General features: G+C 41.9%; 2 protein-coding genes across 6 annotated transcripts in view; one reads left to right on the top strand and one right to left on the bottom strand.

The window, feature by feature from the left end:
- LOC115658436 (interferon-induced GTP-binding protein Mx2-like) overlaps positions 1–7,930 on the top strand; it is a 37,499-nt gene extending 29,569 nt beyond the window's left edge. The window contains exons 11-14 of the mRNA XM_030577344.1: positions 1,181–1,339; positions 1,763–1,839; positions 2,692–2,949; positions 5,621–7,930. Of these exons, the coding sequence (XP_030433204.1) occupies positions 1,181–1,339; positions 1,763–1,839; positions 2,692–2,949; positions 5,621–5,851 (725 nt within the window). The 3' untranslated portion in view covers positions 5,852–7,930. The remainder of the gene's footprint in view (positions 1–1,180; positions 1,340–1,762; positions 1,840–2,691; positions 2,950–5,620) is intronic.
- TMPRSS2 (transmembrane serine protease 2) overlaps positions 7,396–19,399 on the bottom strand; it is a 51,279-nt gene continuing 39,275 nt past the window's right edge. For all 5 annotated transcript variants that reach the window (XM_030577384.1, XM_030577374.1, XM_030577394.1 and 2 more), the window contains exons 11-15: positions 13,853–14,028; positions 11,967–12,062; positions 10,828–10,970; positions 9,429–9,581; positions 7,396–9,047 (exon numbers count right to left, since the gene is read on the bottom strand). In XM_030577384.1, the coding sequence (XP_030433244.1) occupies positions 9,036–9,047; positions 9,429–9,581; positions 10,828–10,970; positions 11,967–12,062; positions 13,853–14,028 (580 nt within the window). In that variant the 3' untranslated portion in view covers positions 7,396–9,035. The remainder of the gene's footprint in view (positions 9,048–9,428; positions 9,582–10,827; positions 10,971–11,966; positions 12,063–13,852; positions 14,029–19,399) is intronic.

Genomic DNA, 19,399 nt, shown 5'->3' with positions numbered 1-19,399 from the left:
TAAAGGTATTAGGGGAGTGAAAAAAGTAGGAAAACAGGTGGAAAGAGGAGATAGCAGGTGAACAAAACCACAGGAAAAATAGAAGAGGAGAAAGCCAGGAAAAACTAGGTTCTTTATGATGTTACTTATTCCCTTTTGGAATCAGTTGAAGCGCTTATGTGTGTGAACGGGAGGTGCACCTTCATTGCATGTAAAATGGAGATAATGATATTTCTGCCTTCCTTGAGATCAACCCATGAAAAGCACGGTGTATGAGGCAGGCATTATTGTTTATATAAACTGAAGTCATTGCAAGGTAAATTAATCTAAGAGTTCTAGTTGCAAATCATCAGTGAGCTGGAATAAATATTAAAACTAACCGATAAATGGAATAGACAAGACTTTTTACTAAATTATTCAAGTTTTTGGGCTTTCTATTGTAAATTACATTGGAAGATGTTTTTCTGGTTGACTGATTAATTTTACAAACTCCTATACACCTTCCTTCTAAAGTTTTGCCTCTCAAACTCCAGTCTACTTACCATTAAACACTGCAAAAAAAATTGCAGTGTAGTTTGTGTCAAGCCCATAAATTTCTGGAATCTCTTGGAACTTCTAGGAGGACTGGTCCTTAATAATTGAATGCAGCATTACCTGTGCACCTCCTGCCTCCAGTCAGGCATGATTATGCTATAATTTCTAAATCCACACATGATCAATCAAGATTGGACACTTTTTAAAGCACTTGTACATGTGGAGGCAAGGTACACATGTATCAAAAAGGGGAACAACTATTATTTAGGATGGCAAATTTCTCCAGTGTTGACAATGTTTTAGTGATGGTGTTGTCTGAGTGTACTAGAAGGTCTAGAATAGACTTATTTGTGGCAGTTTTTCAGCTGCAGAAATATCAGACTGATAGGAGTTGACGTACTGGCTCAGAATATTGGTCCTTGTTCCTGTTTCCATTAGTTTATATGTTCATCTCAGTGAATGAAACAGCTCATTCTTAAAAGTAGTAATGGCATATTTTGGCTCAGTTCTACAGAAATCATCTTGCTTAAATGATCATCTGTTTACTAGTTCTTCCAGTCAAGTGTCTTCAGAAAAAAGAACTAAACTTCTTTTAAATCCATAATTTTCTTTTATAAATTCATTGGATTTGGTGTATTTAAATAGTGCTGTTGTTTTAATGTTATAGTTAGAAAAACTATACAACATGAAGTGTGGAGATTTGAAAAACAATATCGTGGAAGAGAGCTCCCAGGTTTTGTCAGTTACAAGGCATTTGAGACCATTGTAAGACAGCAAATCATGGTACTAGAAGAACCAGCTATTGAGATACTGAAGAAAGTAATTGGTGAGTTCAATTTACTAAGCTTATCCTAAGCTTCAAAAATATTAGTTTGTCTAGATTTTGGTTAACATGGCAAGAGCTGTATCTTGGCTGTTTCAGGCAGTGGAAAATGAATCTGAATCAAACCAGTTTCATGGCATGAGACAGATATCTAGACCTCAATCCCTGACCTTCAGACTTTGAAAGTACAAATTCCTTTGAAAGTACATTACTTCTGAAACAGTTAGAAATCGACCACAATAGGAAAATGGAAGATCATAGATATGACAAGGAGGAATTAAAAATTGCAATGATGAGGCATAGCTCCATGGCAGTGTCATTTGGATAGATATGGTGAATGACCAGTTTTCACAAATCTTGTACTACCAGTAGCTCAGTAATCACATTTACATTGCTACCTTTATTTTATCTCTTTTCTCCCCTCAGAACTTGTCCGAAAATCTTTTACAGAAGTTGCCAAAGATCATTTTGAGGATTTTCAAAATCTTAACAGAGCTGCTAAGGTGAGACACCACATGCTGTCCAGAAAACATCAAAAATTATTGAAGATCTGGAAAACATGACCTATGAGGGAAGATTGATTAAAATTTAGTTTGTTTAATTTGGAGACGAGAAGACTGAGGGAGGACATCATAAGTTTTAAAGTACATAAAAGGTTGTTATAAGGGCAAAAATGAAAAATTGTTCTCCAAGTTACACAAACAACTGTCAGGAATGGTCTCGTTATTATGTAGTCCGGGCTTCAGTGCAGGGGACTGGATTAGATGACCTCTTGAAATCCCTTCCAGTCTGACACTGCTATGATTTTATGTAACCCGTATAAGACTAGCAATACTGAATGGCATAATGTATTGTATATAGAACTACATGTTACTCCTTCACTCTTGATCAGTCACTTATTTGATTGTTGTACCTTTAAGCAATTTGTGGAGATTCCTACAGACATATCACCTTTATGAATATGTTGAGGCTGAATACAGCATCGGCAATCACGACATGCTTTATCAGAACATATTGAATGATCCCATTAATATTACCCCTGCCCTGCCAACTCATCCCTCATGGGGTTTCTCAGATAGTTGGCAGCACAAACACTCCTCTGTTGTTCATACTCAGAGAACTCAAGCAGCAGGCTTTTGGCTGTTCCTGTCCACAAGTGTAATGGGGACACAGAGCAATGCGGCCTCTCAAGCCCGCTGACATACCACCAGAATCTGGCTCGTACCGTGTGGTCTTGAGAACCCTGTGACACTATGTCACGTTACCTGTCACATGGGGCTGGTCCTGTACTCACCTGTACACTGGTTGCTTAGTAGATTTTGATAGTTTTCTCCCCGCCCCCCCTCCCTTCACAGGACAAAATTGAAGACATTAGAGACAAACAAGCAGAGGAAGCTGAAACAATGATCCGAGTCCAGTTTAAAATGGAGCAGCTTGTATACTGCCAGGACAATGTTTACAGCCAAGACTTAAAAGTTATCAGGGAAGAAACACCAAAGGAAGCAGCCAACAGTCTGAACCTGACTGCCTTGAGTTTCAATTCTGGCACTGTTCCAACCCAGAACCACTCTGCCATTATGGAAATGGGTTATCACCTGGCAGCATACTTCAGTGTGAGTTTATGGATTCCTACCACAGTTTTTATTCCATTCCAAATACTTCAGCATGTACTAATCCCGTTCCCTTTGCAGGCAATAGGAGGAGTTTTTAATTTAAGAAAACCCTGGTACCATTTATAAGGCATATAATTCCCCCCTCCCCGCTGTCCATGGATAACATCTTTTTGCAGTAACTGGAATTTTGAACAGCTGATATAACACTGTCTATGGGCAAATGCAGATGTGATGTGAAATGCATGTACAGTATCAATGTACAGAATCATTATGTAGGGGTCGTTCAGGCTGAGTGCGTAGCATCTGCCTTTTGATTGCTTTTCCTGCCATAAGTCTACCTCAGTTTTCAAATTACACCAACTTTCATCAACTTAATGACAAAATGTATGCCACCTCTGAATTTAGCCCTACATCAACTCGGAGATTAAGGCCCTGATTTTTAGGTGAGTTATTGTCTGGTCTGTAGCAGTGCACTACCGGCAAAATTCAAGTGCAACTGCACAAAATGGATGCATGTGTAGATACAAATCAGTGCATTCATAATACTAGAGGCAGCTATTGAACCACCAGGCCTTTGTTTTCTCTCTCTCTGAGAACAAAATGGAAACTACATGTAGCTCCTGTAAGTAGAAGTGGTTATTTTAGCCATAGATGTCATGAGGTAGGGTGAAAAGGCAAAAGAGAACTTGCTTTTACATAATCTCTCACGCACTTAAAGTGCTTCACTTGGCAATAGGTTAAATAACACTAGAGCAGTGAATCTGCAGCAAAGAGCCATTAGACACTCAGCATACGGTTGCCAGGTGTCCAGTTTTTGACCGGAACACCCGGTCAGAAAGACACCCTGGAAGCTCCAGTCAACAGTGCTGACCAGGCCACTAAAAGTCGGATCAGCAGTGCAGTGGGGCTAAGGCAGACTCCCTGCCTGACTTGGCTCCACGTGCCTCCTGGAAGGCAGCAGCATGTCCCCTGCTCCAGCACTTAGGCCTAGGGGCAGCCAGGGGACTCTGTGCGCTGCCTCCATCCCAAGTGCTAGCTCCGCAGCTCCCATTGGCTGGGAACTGCAGCCAGTGGGGGCGGCGCCTGCCGATGGAGCAGTGCGCAGAGCCGCCTGGCCACGCTTTGGCCTAGGAGCCAGATGGGGACATGCTGCTGCTTCCTGGAGCTTTTGAGGTAAGCACTGCCCGGAGCCTTTCTCCTCCCCCTTCCCCTCCCTGTGCCCCAGCCCTGATCCCCCTTCCACCCTCTGAACCTCTCAATCCCAGCCCAGAGCACCCTCCTGCACCCCAAGCCGTGCATCCCAGGCCCAACCCAGAGGCCCACACCTCCAGCTGGAAGCCTCATCCCCCACTCCAACCCCCTGCTGCAGCCCAGAGCCCCCTCCCTCACCTCCTTCCACATCCCATCCTACTGCCTCAGCCCAAAGCCCCCTCCCACACCTGAACTCATTTCTGGCCCCACCCTGAAGCCTACACCCACTGCTGGAGCCCTCCCCCTCTCCTGCATCCCAACCACGAGTCAGCCTGGTGAAAATGAACAAGTGAGGGAGGGTGAGGAGAGTGAGTGACACAGGGAGGGGGATGGAGTGAGTGGTGGTGGGGCTTTGGAGGAGGGGCAGGGCAGGGGCAAGGCAAAGATGTTCATTTTTGTGCGAGTAAAAAAGTTGGCAACCCTAACTAAGCAACATTTTCAAGAGAGACTATGCAGTTAAATACCATCAATTTTCCATGAGAATTAGGCTCCTAGGTTTGTCACTTCTGATAATGGGATTTAAGCACCTAAGTACTCTTCGAAAATTTTACCCTCAGCTTAATGATTTGAAAGGAGAAATGTTGGGCAATAGCCTGAGATTTCTCACAAAAGTGTCTTTCATTTAAGTTCCTTCTGCTAGTCAATCATGTTGAATAGCTTATCTGAATAATAAATTGCTGCCTCTGTTGTACTCTGATTTGTTAGTTAGATTAAGAGGGAACTAGCTCAGGAAAATGTAATGAGCTTTCATTGGTCTAAATAAGTGATCAAATCCCCACGATAACATCCTTTAAGGCTAGGGCATAGCACTAAGGCAGCCCTGTACTTCACAGGACTAATAAGTTCTGGGATAGTGGGAGCTGACTTTTGGCTGTGCCCATTTGACTGCTTGTGCCAGACGGGCTGATAATGTTAAAGGGGTTCAAGCTAGAATCCTAAGATATGACGTTTGTGATAGTACATTAAGTAATTATATAGGACAAAACCTATGAGCCACTCCATTAGTACCTCCAGCAGTTTGTGGAAGTAGGTCAGCCACAGGCTGCGGCTTCTGTGGAAGGAGTTTTCTTTACAAGAGTACAGTAACTCCTTGCTTAACGGTGTAGTTATGTTCCTGAAAAATGCAACTCTAAGCAAAACAATGTTAAGCAAATCTAATGTCCCCATAAGAATTAATGTAAATGGGGGGTTGCCATTACTGCCTCTCTTTCCCCACTCTGCACAGCAAGCGTGTTTTCAAATGGGATTAAAGAGGAAAAGTTGCATCTCAGCTGTCTGAAACATTTACAGACTAATTCATGAAGATGCTGGAACAATCACTTGACACAGAATGCTGTAGCTTCTTACTGGATCTCACTAGAGAGCCCTTCCCATGTCCTCTTTTTGATAGTAATGTTTTATAACCATCTTCTTTTTCCAGAGTGCAGGTAAACGTCTCTCCAGCCAAATTCCTCTGATCATCCAGTTCTACATCCTTCAGGACTTTGGAGATAAATTACAGAATTCAATGCTGCAACTTTTACAAGAAAAAGAAAAATTGAGCTTCTTTCTTCAGGAACGGCAAGATGCTGCCGCTCAGAGGCATTTTCTGAGTGGACGAATTCATCGTCTCACACAAGCTCGCCTTCGCTTAATAAAAGCTGTGCTGTAGCCTCTCTGCTTTAAACAGTCTGTTTCAAATGTCAGTTCTTGGTACTGGAAAGATCTATAATCAGAGCTTTGTATAACACTTTAGAAATTGTGTATCTGTCTACACTATCCTTAAAAACTGAATTAACTAAGTCAGAGTTTAGCTAAATCAGGTAATTGCTTTAACCTCATCAGTTGTGTGTCTCTCATGTTCACCTGTGAACCATTTTAGTTTAATGTATAGCATTAAGACTTTCTTATGCCTCCCCGTAATTCTGTTGCTACTGGGAAACATTCTGAATGTGTTCATTTTAACATGCGAGGACACGAGCTCTCCACTACGGAACATGCATCCTACAGTAGGCAAATGAATTCAACTATATTGCAGTGAGAGACTGAATCAAAAGTGTACGTATATTTTAAATGTGTGCTTTCCTGCTCACCTTTCTGTTGTGTTCTTCTGCATGCTTTATTTCAGCCATGGAAATTAGTTAGTCTGTTTTGACATTTTGGAAGTATGGTATATATTAAAAGAAACAAAGGTAAATGTCCCTTTGCAAGTGTAGTGTGAGGATATAAAGTTGTTAGATCCTGGACTGAGATCCTCTGTATGTCACCTGATGTCCTGGCCCAATCACTGGGAAAGAACTTAATCTTAATGTAGCTCAACAAATCATGAGTTGAGACCAAGTTGTTTCTATGAGTGTGTACTGTAATTATGCTTCTATGAAACTCTATTAAAAATTCTTATATTGTTCTTGTAAAGCAACTGAGGTTGATCCCATCAGACGGTTCAATGGCCTACCCAAAGGGGTGGTAGATAAGCATACATAGCTTATGTTGACCTGTGTTTGTTAGATACGATGGAAGAGGTGAGGGGCAAATGGGCATAGTCTGAGCTTTCTTTAGTGTGGAAGCTTTCTTGGCCCTACTCAACTCTAGAAACTGAAGTCTCTATTTATAAAAAGAAGTACATTATGCTGCTGCTATTCTGTCAACAGTAATGTGAGCTTATGGTCTTAAAAGAAAAAAAGCCCTGAAAGTAACACTTTTGGACACACAAGTTTTCTTTGATTAAACTTCAAGTTATCCTTCATATGCATTCAGTAGAGAACTTGAAAGAAAAGTATTTACCAAGTATCATTGGAACACAGCATGTGCTTGTTACAACTAAAGATAGGTCCAGTACTGACTCAAATCCAACCTTCTATCCCTCCAAGTAGCAAAATAGATACCTCCCCTGAGTCCTTACTGCCTTTAAGATGAGCTTCCTTGCCACTTGTAAGTTCACTAAGTATCACTAAAACTGTCCTTCCCATCAAAGTTATTTAGCAGTGGGGGGTAGTCAGCGCTTCTAAAAGTCAAGCCAAGTAACCTGTTTAAAGGACTACCAGGAAGCTTGCTGAAAGGTTGGAGAAAAAACCAGCTCCCTTAGGTGTCCCATCTTGTGCTTAAATCAGAAGAGTATCCTTCATCTCTGAGGCTCTCAAGGTGCTTTACAGACTTCCAGTCAACAAAAAGATTGAGGGAGGTAGAAATGCTGTAATAAATTACTGCAAGGAGAAATGATTTGTAAAAGATTTATTAATTAGTTGTACCACTTATGTGCAAGACAACCGCATTTGTTTTCTTAAGAAATTTTGTCTTGTTTTGGTATACATTGCTATTTTTTTAAAAAGTCATTCCTCTGAAGAGATTTGTCATTCCTATAGAAAGTGACTCATTATGGCTTTTCTGTCCCCCTGAACATTCTAGCCTTTACAACCATTTTAAAAATATTATTTAAGTGGCACTCTGATATATAACAGATTGTGGTTCCAAAACTGAAGTGGAAATTTCTCCAACTCAAGCTTTGGGAATTAAGATACCATTAAGTAACAGCAAACTTGGTCATTTCACTCCATTGGAGAGCACATAAAGCAGGAGAAGAGACATACTGAGTCTCATTACTTTTGGTCAATTTGTCAGCACCATACCAGTGTCTTTTTGTACACCTCTAAAACTATAACATTTTATTTTTCCTCTTCTAGAACATTAAAATCATCGGACTTATGTGAATGGTTAGTGGCTTTGTGTTTTTTGTTTTGTTTTTTAAAAAAAAGCTTAAGTGGTTGGTCTCCTGCTAAAATAGCTACAGGGACAAGTACAGAGAACTTTCTATGGAATTAAAAGCCAGATTACTTTAAAACTGAGGTAGTCATGTGTTTGGTGGAAATTTTTTTTTTTTTTTTTTGCAACTCTGATTTCCACACTTTCCCAGCCTCCCGTACCTACACTTTGATCACAGAGAATGACTACATGGAAGGCAGCCACACAGCAAAGCTTTGTTCTTTGCATTTCAGAGGGGAGAGTTCTCAGAATCAGTTAACAGCTCCCAGCTCATAAAATTGAGCATGCTACTGGTACACAGTGTCCTGCTACAAGCCAGAAGAACTGTTCTCAGCAGCCTACCTGTGCTGTCTAGCTTTAGAACAATAGTTACTGTATTTCTCCTGCATGCTAGATGTGGGACCCAGGAAGGGTAACCGTGAAGAACAATGGCACATTTTCAATTACTGAGCTAAATGCTGATCCTATTTATGTTGGGGTAAATCCAAAAGAGATCACCCTGGCTGTTACCCCTCCTATAAAGGTCATGAGGATTTTTAACCACCTGAATATATGCCAAGACATCTCTCCCTGCCTCTACTCTCCAATGTACGAAACAGCTTCCCTTTACCTATAATGCCCTGACTGACATTCACCATGTGTTTTTCTCTTTAAGTCACCAGCTAGGACCCCAGAGATTCATATTTACACCACTATTTACATTTAAATTAAATTATGCCAGTCACGCAAGTGTCAAACCACCCTGCTTGTAATTGAAACAGTGATTATTTCAATTACAAGTGTGATTATAGAAAACCCTATAAACTTGGAAGCTACAAAACTAAAGGAACATGTCAGTTACCAGTTGACAGCAATTTTGTGCCACCAGGCACCATAATGAGAAAGGTGCTTGTGAGTCTTCTACTTCATTAAATAGATCAGTCACTGCAGCCAGCACAGAACTGAGTGTGCAAAACTTCAGGTTATTTGCAAGTAGTAAAAAAATTGTAAGGATCTAGAAATTTTTTTAAAAGTACATAGTAAGGTAGCCAAGAAAGCCATAGCTCCATTTAGGATTCTTCTTGAAAGTCATTCAGCAAGAACAGCAGATAGCATGATCATCTATTTGCCTGTTTGAAAACAAACAAACAAACAAAAAAATGGTGAGTATCATCTCTCTTAGTTTTCTCAATTACTTGATATGATAGAGCCAGCTAATGGTTCTCAAAGTCATTAAAAACGTGATGTTACTTTTCATAATACGAATAATGGGGATTTGGAATAATAAATAGTGGGGGTTCTCTAACTCAAAGTCTTTGAATCATGATCTGAGGACTCAGTAACTCAGCCATAGGCTAGGGGTCTATTACAGGGTGATTGGTGAGGTTCTATGGCCTGCAATGTGCAGGAGGTCAAACTAGATGATCACAATGGTCCCTTCTGGCCTTAAAAGTTTAAGCTCTATAAGCCTGTATAAAATGTTGAAGAAAGAGCATGAATATATATTTTACCTGCATATTTCTGTAAATCCAGTCGGTGAACACAGTCATATTTCCGTAAACTCCAGGTCTTCTGCGACTGGCACAGCCAGTTCCCCAGCTTGTGTCACCAACTAGCCACCACACTGAGTTTTTTTCAGTTACTAATGGACCTCCACTGTCACCCTGGGCAAATACATGAGCCCACAAGCATGCTATTAGTGACCTTGCCCATTGGAAAGAGCTGATAAATACAGATTCAAACACTGTAGCCAAGTCTCAGAGGGAACAATAATTAAAAAAAAAAACAAAACCCACTGAGTATTGCTTCCACACTGCATCTAAAACAGAGGTTCCCAAACTTTTTTTTTTTTGCTGCAATCCACTGTGGAGATTCGTGTCCAAGCATGCCTTCCTCTTTCAAAGAAACAGTATTCCATGGACACCTAGGATCCAGGACCCCACCCCACTGCTCCCCTGCCCACAAGCCTCCCCTGCCCAGGACACATTTCAGGCAGGTAACCTCAGCAGGACACAGCCAGCCATGCTGTGCGCTCTCCTTGTGTCCCTGCCAGAATCACTAACAGGCTTCAGGCTCCTCTGGCCTTAGCATGATCCCCAGCACACATGTGCAAGAGCCTATGTGGGCAGAGAGGAACTACCGCCAAAGGAGAGGCCAGAGAGCTGCGATCACCCACCCCACTCCACCCCTCCTGCACGGGGAGAGGCCATGCTCTCTCAGTCCATCCCTCTCTCCTCCTCATTATTTCAGCCTGGCAGCAAGAGATGAGCAGGAGACTCAGCTACTGGGAGAAATTCTTATTTTAATCAATGATGTTTTGAAGAAACAAGACAATTCTTAACCAGCCAGCTCCTTGCCTCCCTGATAACCTTGTTGTGCCCCATCCCCAACACAGGGAGGCCACACCCTAGTTTAAAAAGCAGATGATCTAAAACAAGTGCTACCTCAGTTACAGTACTACACAGTTAGCTTACCCACCAAAAATGCAAGAATTTATATATTGTTGGATGCATATTTGGGGTGGGAGAGACTGGTTTTCTCTTTTCTCAAAAGCATGAGAAAAGTGTTGCTAAATTTGTGAAAAGTCACTCATTTTCAGTGCTGCCAAGAAATTGTTACAGATTTGCATTTGAAAATGAGGGGCTAGCACTTTGTACAAATTTAGCAACAAGTCAATACTGGCATCGAGGACTGAGGAATGGGATGGGAGAATCCAACTATCAGCGCTATCTCTAGCAGTTCTCTCAGCATGATGAAAACTGGAAGCCTGACTGCAATGCTCCAAAGACAGTCACTTATCTATTTAACTAGACCTGTCACAGTCACTAGCATTTTAAATACCCTCTCCAGCAAGTGTGAGAATAATAAAAAAATTAATCGTTAAGAACTAAAATAAACATAGATTATTACCTGGCAGGAATCTTTTCCTCCTTTCAGATACCCAGCACATATCATGGTAGGCAAAACTAAGCCATTATAGACTCTGACATCATTACATATATTACGTTCTATTAAACGCACCATTACGGCATTCAAGACATCTGAAGTTTTACCTAAAGTTGAAACACGCACACACACAAAAATGAAGTTAGAACAGGTCTCAGATTGTCTTGTGTAGAAGTTACAAATCCCTAAATTTGCTTTCAGTGGTGCACAAGATCAAAAACCAGTCAGTGATGCCTTGGCATAAACACTGACATTTGATTAAAAAAAGAACACAGATATTAAAAACCACTTTGAAGATGATGATACATTATTCTGAACAACAAAAGAATGGCAATCCTGGGTCAGACCAAGGGTCCATCCAGCCCAGCATCCTGTCTGCCAATAGTGGCCAATGTCCAGTGCCCCAGAGGGAGTGAACCTGAAAGGCAATGATCAAGTTAGCGAACACTATGAGTTAGGGTGCCCTCTACCTTACAGGAGGTACTTGGCACTTTCCCTAATCAGGCTACACCCTCCTCCTTGGCCTGAAAAATCTCTCCTTTTCCCACTCACTCACTGCAGCTTTACTCATACCACTGCAACTCTGTCCTCTTGTCCCAAGGAGATTATCCACTCTAGATAATATGAACGCTACAACACCCTCACACACTCCCAGACAAAAATCCACGCCCCCTCATGAGGAACTGCTGTAGAATGCACCCCACTACACTCTGCCACATGAGTGGGGCACGTGGTCACTACTGTGTTTCAAGCCCCTGCTAGCAGAGATATAGAAGACTGTCCTATTGCTAAACTGCCAGGATGATCCTAAGTTCTCTTCTTTTTCCTGCACTAATATTTCTAACCCCATACTTAGCTGAGCTGCTTTGCAGACTAGTGCGGAGAGACACGTTACAAGTTGCTTGATAGTACCAGACATTTTGCCTCAGAAAGAAGACAACAAGACAGAGTGAGTGACAGCAAGTTGGCAGCGATCTTTCAAATTGTCTCCTACCCCATGAAAGTTACCGGCAGACTGCAGATGAAGAGCATTTTTTAGTTTAGTACAAACTTAGAACAAAACTAAAATGATTGTCCCAGTATTTTAGAACCAGAAGTCTCACCCCCTTCGTATTCTGCTCCCCATCCAGATATCCAGCACTGTTGATCAGGTTGGAACATCATTCCAGGATTAGGCAAACAAACAGGTGCTACAGTGTCTGTGAAGTAAGAATACACTGGTGATTAGCAAGCCTATGTAAGAGGACATAGATAAATTTAAAAAAAAAATCTATTAGAGGGTCTTCCACCCAGGAGACCCATGCTACACCGAATACTAGGGACTCCAAGTACACGCTAGCGCTTTTAAATATAAAGGCTCCTCCCCTGTCCACTTAGCTTCCTAGCATCTAAGCAAGTATTGTGGTCATAAACGCTGCCAGCCTGAGAACACTGATGACCTCTTTATCCACAAGAAGTACAGGATGGGTAGAAGGAGTGTAGGCTTCCAAATGTTTCTAAGCCTTGACCTAAAGTTTCAGACTCTTGGGATTCAGAGGGAGGTTAGTTCCCTCTCCATCACTCAAGTAACATTTAATTAACAAGTTAATGCCAACTATTTTTACAGGGTTTATTTCTTGGGGGAGGAGGGGGAGAGAAGGAGGCAGAGCGAGCAAGACATGGAGATGGGACACTGATCCACTAGGACACAGACTGAGGGCAAACATTGGTCAAAAACGCCTAATTCACATGAGCATTGTGTACTTTCCATGCAAAGTCCTATTGAAATTAGCATGCTGCTTCTTCCACAGATTCCAAATAGGTTGTGCACAGCATGTAAACTAGCAGTAAAATATTTGTTAAACTTTTGTTTGCCCCTTTGCATGTAGGACTCATGCTATTCCTATTGAACAGATACACTTGCCTATCACCAGCAGCAAGGGGGAGTTTTCTTCATGTTATTTTTGCCATTTCTCCAAGCACTATATGTTGCTTTCCTTCACTGAATCTTATTAGAAAGTCTTAGGACTTCAGGTAATTTGAAAAGTCTCTTGAATGCCTTCAAATTTGGGGCACTGGAGTAGAGAGCATCCTCTCTGGGTTTGCACTATGCCTCGTCTTCCAGTTTTCACTTCTAGTTTGGCCACTGCGCTCCATTTCAAAAAGAGCCCGCCTCAGTTTTGCATGCTCTTCCGGGGTCTGAAATAGTTCTGCTTCTTTTTGGAACCTGTTTTAGGTCTTGATCCATTGTGCACTACTCACCTTAGGGCAAGGTACAGAAGTTAGTATCAAGGCCTGGAGTTATGTACACCAGAATGGACTGTGCGTTTGATTTTAGTAGTTCATTTTCAAGTGCTTTATAGTGGAAGAACTGTGTGCTGTTTTGATGGAGAGAACACTAGGAGTTACAGCTAGTCTGAAAATCCCTGATGAATGGATTATGTAGTATACATACACTGGATTTAGAGTGTTTCCTTATGTACCTCCTCTTTTCATAAAAAGATCACTCGTCACATTTGACGTGTAAGTCCCATATGTTGCAGTGTATTCGTTGCATGTACAGGCTCTCTAGAAGGCCACTATGAGTAGTTAATAGAATGACCAGGTCATCAAAACACAGCAAGGATTTCATTTCTCATTCATGAAGAATCCTGGGTTCCAGTAGAGTTGGCAGGTCATTTAAGGGTCCCTGGAGGAGGGTAGCGCTGACATGACACCCCTGCCATCCCTGCAGACCTCTGACAGCCAATAAATTGACACCCAATTAAAAAAGCACATTTTATTACAGTTTCTATTTTGCAGCAGCTTAGTGTTCAATCCTGGCTTGCTGACTATATGTTATTAAAATATCTTCTCATGCTTTGTATTTTTCTCATGTTTTCTAAGTGTCTGCAGAGCAAGCCCTTCCTCTTTAATGGCTGACACAATTTAAAAAAAATAAACCAATAAAAAGGGGTGGGCAATTTCTGAAGCTGAGTTTTTGGGCTTAAGCACACAAGAGAATACCTACCAGTAAAACTCAGCGGTGTCTGTAACTTCATCAGGGCAACGTCATTGTTTTTAGAATCTGAATCATAATTTGGGTGGGAAATTATTTTCTGAACTCTGGATCCACTTCTGTAGTGCGTTTCCGTTTGCTTCAGAATACCAGCATACACACTCCAGTAGGATGGAGAAGAAAACGGTCTGGAGAGTAAAATAAGGTTAGACTATTTGCTTCTGTATTAAGCAGAGCCCCATATACTTTCTCTTGCGACAGTCAAATGATTTCAGATCTCATTGACTTTTTACTGTGAATGGGTAAGCACACACATTGAACTATTACATCCTAAGAGAGTTGTAAACAATAGATATCTATTGTTCCCAATCTTCCTTCAGTTGCCAAATTTAACAGCAAGAAGAATGTTAATACATTTAATCTGTATGTGGCAATGAAGCTGAGAAAATCAGTGTTCACAGTGGAGACAGCAGTGAGAAAAGAAACAAAGACCTGGGCTACACTGGGGAGGAGGAGGGCTCAATCTAAGTTAAGCAACTTCAGCTCCGTGAATAATATAGCTGAAGTTGACGTACTTATATCTACTTACCACGGTGTCGTCACTGTGGTAAGTCGACGACTGACGCTCTCCCATAGACTTTGCCTGCACCTCTCGCCCTGGTGGAGTACCGGAGTTGACATGGGAGAGCGCTCAGCAGTCGATTTATCGTGTCTAGACTAAATGTGATAAATCGACCCCCACCCCTCGATCCACCAGGCAATGTAGAGAAACCCAAAGAGTACAGAAATCCTGGCACAGACATTCCATATTTACCCACAAGGTGAAGATGTAGACATACAATATAAGAAAGACAGTCACATTTTTGTAGTCTTGGTGCCATTTCAATGACTGACCATGAAGACAGCAGATCACAATTATGGGATTCACAAGGGGGCCTAACTACCAAAATGTAGTTCTGGGGGAGGAAACCCCAGTTATTAGGAAGAGACATTTAATAGTAATGGGAGATTCAATTATCAGAAATACAGATAGTTGGGTTTGTGATGACCAGAAGATCTGCAGAGCGAATTGCTTGCTTGGAGCAAAGGTTGCGGACCTCTCAAGACATCTAGATAGACTTATGTGCAGGGCTGAGGAGGAGCCAGTGGCAGTGATACATGAAGGTACCAATGACATAAGGAAGGAAAGGCAAGAGGTCCTGGAGGCCAAATTTAGGCTGCTAAGAAAGAGATTAAAGTCCAGGACCTCCATGGTAGCATTCTCTGAAAATGCTTCCAGTTTCACATGCAGAACCAGTTAGCCAGGCAGAACTGCAGGGTGTCAGTGCATGGATGCAATGATGGTGTTCAGAGAAGGAATTTAGATTTAGTAGGAAGTGAGGGACCTTTTGGGAAAGGCAAGCCTATACAGAAGGGAAGGATTCTACCTAAACCAATATGGAACCAGACTGCTAGCATGCAAAATTAAAAAGGTTATAGATGAGTTTTTAAACTAAGGGCTAGGGGAAAGTCAACAAGTGCAAAGGAGCACAAGGTTCAGACAGATATATCCCATAGGGGAGGATTTATTAAACGGGATAGATACCCTATATCCTAGCAAAGAGGAGAGGATAGACACTGACAGAGTACAGATAGGAACTGAAGAAAAAGAAAATGAAAAGGAGTCCCATTTAACCGCATCACATGAAGGCAGACAACCAAATATTGACAAATTTTATAAGTGCTTGTATACAAATGCAAGGAGTCTAAATACTAAGATGGGTGAACTTGAGTTCCTGATATTAAAGTGAAGATTTTGACACAATGGGCATCCCAGAAACTTGGTGGAACAACGATAATCTAAGAGACACAGTAATACTAGGGTACAAAATATATAGGAATGACAGGGTAGGTCATGCTGGTGGGGGAGTGACCCTATATGTGAACGAAAGCATAGAGTGAAAGATAGTACCAGTCTTAAATTAATCAAACTGTATCACAGAATCTCTATTGACAGAAATTCCATGCTTGAACAATAAGAGTATAGCAGTAGGAATACACTACCCACCCCCTTATCAGGATGGTGATGGTGATTGTGAAAGGCTCAGGGAAATTAGACAAACTGCAAAAACAGAAAATCCAATAATAATAATATCCCCATGTTGATTGGGTACATATCACCTCTGGATGAGATGAACAGATAAAGTTTCTTGACACCTTAAATGACTGCTTCTTGGAGCAGCTAATCCTGGAACCCACAAGAAGAGAGGCAATTCTTGATTTAGTCCTAAGTGGAGCGCAGGATCTGGTCTAAGAGGTAATGAATTACATTACGGTTGTTAAATTAACATCCTTGTGGGAGGGGAAGTTCCAAAGAAACCCACCACAGTAGTATTTAATTTCCAAAAAGTGGAGGTACCCAAAAATGAGGAGGCTAGTTAATCGCAAATTAAAAAGAACAGTCACAAAAGGGAAATGCCTGCAAGCTTCACGGAAACTTTTAAGACACACCATAACAGAGGCTCAAACTATATGTCTACCCTAAATAAAAATTAAAAAACCACAGTAAAAAGGACAAAAACACCCACTGACATGGCATATCAACAGAGTAAAAGAGGCAGTGAGAGAGAAAAAGATATCCTTTACAAAAGCTGAAAGTCAAATTTGATTGAGGAAAATAGAAAGGAACATAAACTCTGACAAGTCAAGTATAATTAGGCAGGCCAAAAAAAGAATTAGAAGATCAACTAAAAAACACACAAACTAACAGTAAACATTTTTAAGTACATCAGAAGCAGGAAGCCTGCCTAACAATCACTGGAGCCAGTGGACAATTAAGGTGCTAAGAGAGCACTCAAGGAAGACAAGGCCATTGCAAAGAAGCTAAACGAATTATTTGCATCTGTCTTCACTGCAGAGGATTAGAGGGAGACTCCCACATCTGAGCCATTCTTTTTAGGTGACAAACCTAAAAGACAAACCCAGACTGAGATATCAATAGAGGAGATTTTGGAACAACAAAATTCATAAATGAAACAGTAAAAATCCCCCGGACCAGATGGTATTCACCCAGGAGTTCTGAAGGAACTCAAATAAGAAATTGCCTAATAACTGTGATATGTAACTTATCACTTAGATCAGCCTCTGTACCAGACGATTTGTGGATAGCTAATGTGATGCTGATTTTTAAAAAAGGCTCCAGAGGTGACCATGGCAATTACAGGCTGGTAAGCATAGCTTTAGCCTCAGGCAAATTAGTTGGAACTATAGTAAAGAACAGAATTATCAAACAGATGAACATGATTGTTGGGGAAGAGTCAATACATCTTCTGTAAAGGGAAATGGTGCCTCACCAATCTATCAGAACTTTCTGCAGGTATCCAACATGTGGAAAAGGATGATCCTGTGGATACAGTGTACTTGGACTTTCAGAAAGCCTTTGACAAGGTCCCACACCAAAGGCTCTTCAGGAAAGTAAGTAGTCATGGGATAAGAGGGAAAGTCATCTCATGGATCAGTAAGTGGTTAAAAAAAGAAACAGAGGGTAGGAATAAATGGGAAGTTTTCATAGTAGAGAGGTAAACAGCAGGGTCCCTCAAGGATCTGTACTGGGGCTTGTGTTGATCAACATATTAGTAAATCAGTGAGGTAGCAAAGCTTGCAGACAATACAAAATTACCCAAGATAGTTAAGTCCAAAGCAGACTGCAAAGAGTACAAACAGATCTCACGAAACTGGGTGACTGGCCAACAAAATGCAGATTAGGGGGTATGGAACAGCTTCCATATAAGGAGAGATTAAAAAGATTGGTAGTGTTCAGCTTGGAAAACTCCTACTCAGGTGCCACCGAAAGCTGTAGGTGCCTTAAATTTCCTAGACACTCAGATTTCTGACAGTGGGCATCTGCAATGTCACCTCAATCCTGACACTGCAGAGGAGTTCAGCACTTAAGTCACATGTAAGACCAAGTGGGATTCACAAACTAGGTATTCCCCATCTACCTCACCTTCAGGGTTCAATCAAGTAAATGTGCTCTGAAGCCACCTTAGAACATGTTTACTGGATTGGGCTTCACACAAAACCCAGCTAGATGAGATGGTGGTCACTTATACCCAACAGCACAGTGATTAGGATGCTCACCTGAGAGGTGGGAAACCTGGGTTCAAATCCCTTCTCTATATCTGGCAGAGGGAGGATCTGAACCCAGTCTCTAGAGCACTCACCCAGAATGTTAATCACTGGGCTACTGAGTATAAAAAACCACCATCACAGAGAGGCTCCTAAACCAGGTCCATCCTAACTCCAAGGAAAAAGTTCTCAGCTATGAATCCCGAGTGGAGATGGATGCTTTCCTCAGACCCAAAGTTAGGCATTGAAGTCCCTCAGAGAGGCAGGGCTTAGCATCCACCCCTCTCCTTACCATTTCCTACTGGGTAGCTTAGGCAGCTCAGCTTGCTGCTTTTGTGTGGATCTCATTCTTAGGTGCATAACACTCCCCGTGCATTGCATAGGGAACCTGGGTGCTGAGATCTCCATTGGGGCAGAGCACCTAAATTTAGGCATTGCAATGCTGAGCCTTAGTCCTCTTTGTGGCACTAGCCCTCAGAACAAGATGGGAAAGACAACAGAAAATGACAGGTTTTTACAGTGTGAATTTACAATATGGGCCCATGCTGCATTTAATATTTAGTACTGAGATTCCAAGAGACCTTAAGGGAAAGATGGTATGAACTAAAATGAACTGCAATGCTGCTCCAGGCAGATATAGATTAAATCAGCACGCATTTTCTTTTGTGATGATATAGATCAGGGGTGGGCAAACTTTATGGCCTGAAGGCCACATCGGGGTTCTGAAACTGTACGGAAAGCTGGTGTCGTGTATTAAATTGCTCCCCGTAGGAATGTGCTACTTATGGTGTACCACTTATGGCTGCGAGTCCTGGTGCTCTGAGCACATGGTAAGGGTGCGGGGAGTGTGAGGGTTGGATAAGGGGCAAGGGGTGCCAGGGGGCAGGAAGTGGGAGGGGACGGATGGGGGCAGGGGCTAGGCTGTTTGGGGAGATACAGCCTTCCTTATCTAGGTGTAGTGTATTAAATTGCTCCCCATAGGTATGTGCTACCTACGGTGTACTACTTATGGCTGCCAGTCCTGGTGCTTCATAAGTAGCACATTCCTATGTGGAGCCATTTAATACACTACATCCAGCGGCTCTTGCAGCCACACTGCCTGGCAGGACCTCGCAGCCCCACCGCCCAGAGTGCTGGTGGCATAGTGAACTGAGGCCGCGGGAGGAGGGGCCAGGGGCTAGTATTCCCATCCGGGAGCTCAAGAGCCAGGTAGGACAGTCCCGCAGGACGGATTTGGCCTGCGGGCCGTAGTTTGCTCACCTCCGATACAGATTTTTTTTTTTTAAATTAGGTGTATTGAAAAACCAATTTAACCAGTCTTTTGTATAAACTGGGATTAGCTTTGTGCTTTCTGGTGTAGGTTTTTGTTCCCTAAATAATCAGCATAATTACTCAAAGTCCTCTGTATCTTCAAGTGTATCTGCATCCCTATGCCATATAGGGAGGTTCAAT

Source organism: Gopherus evgoodei, chromosome 1 (assembly GCF_007399415.2).
Source record: "Gopherus evgoodei ecotype Sinaloan lineage chromosome 1, rGopEvg1_v1.p, whole genome shotgun sequence".
NCBI classification, from domain to species: domain Eukaryota; kingdom Metazoa; phylum Chordata; order Testudines; family Testudinidae; genus Gopherus; species Gopherus evgoodei.
The sequence above is the reverse complement of the archived record's forward strand: the minus strand, read 5'-3'. Positions and strand labels throughout refer to the sequence as shown.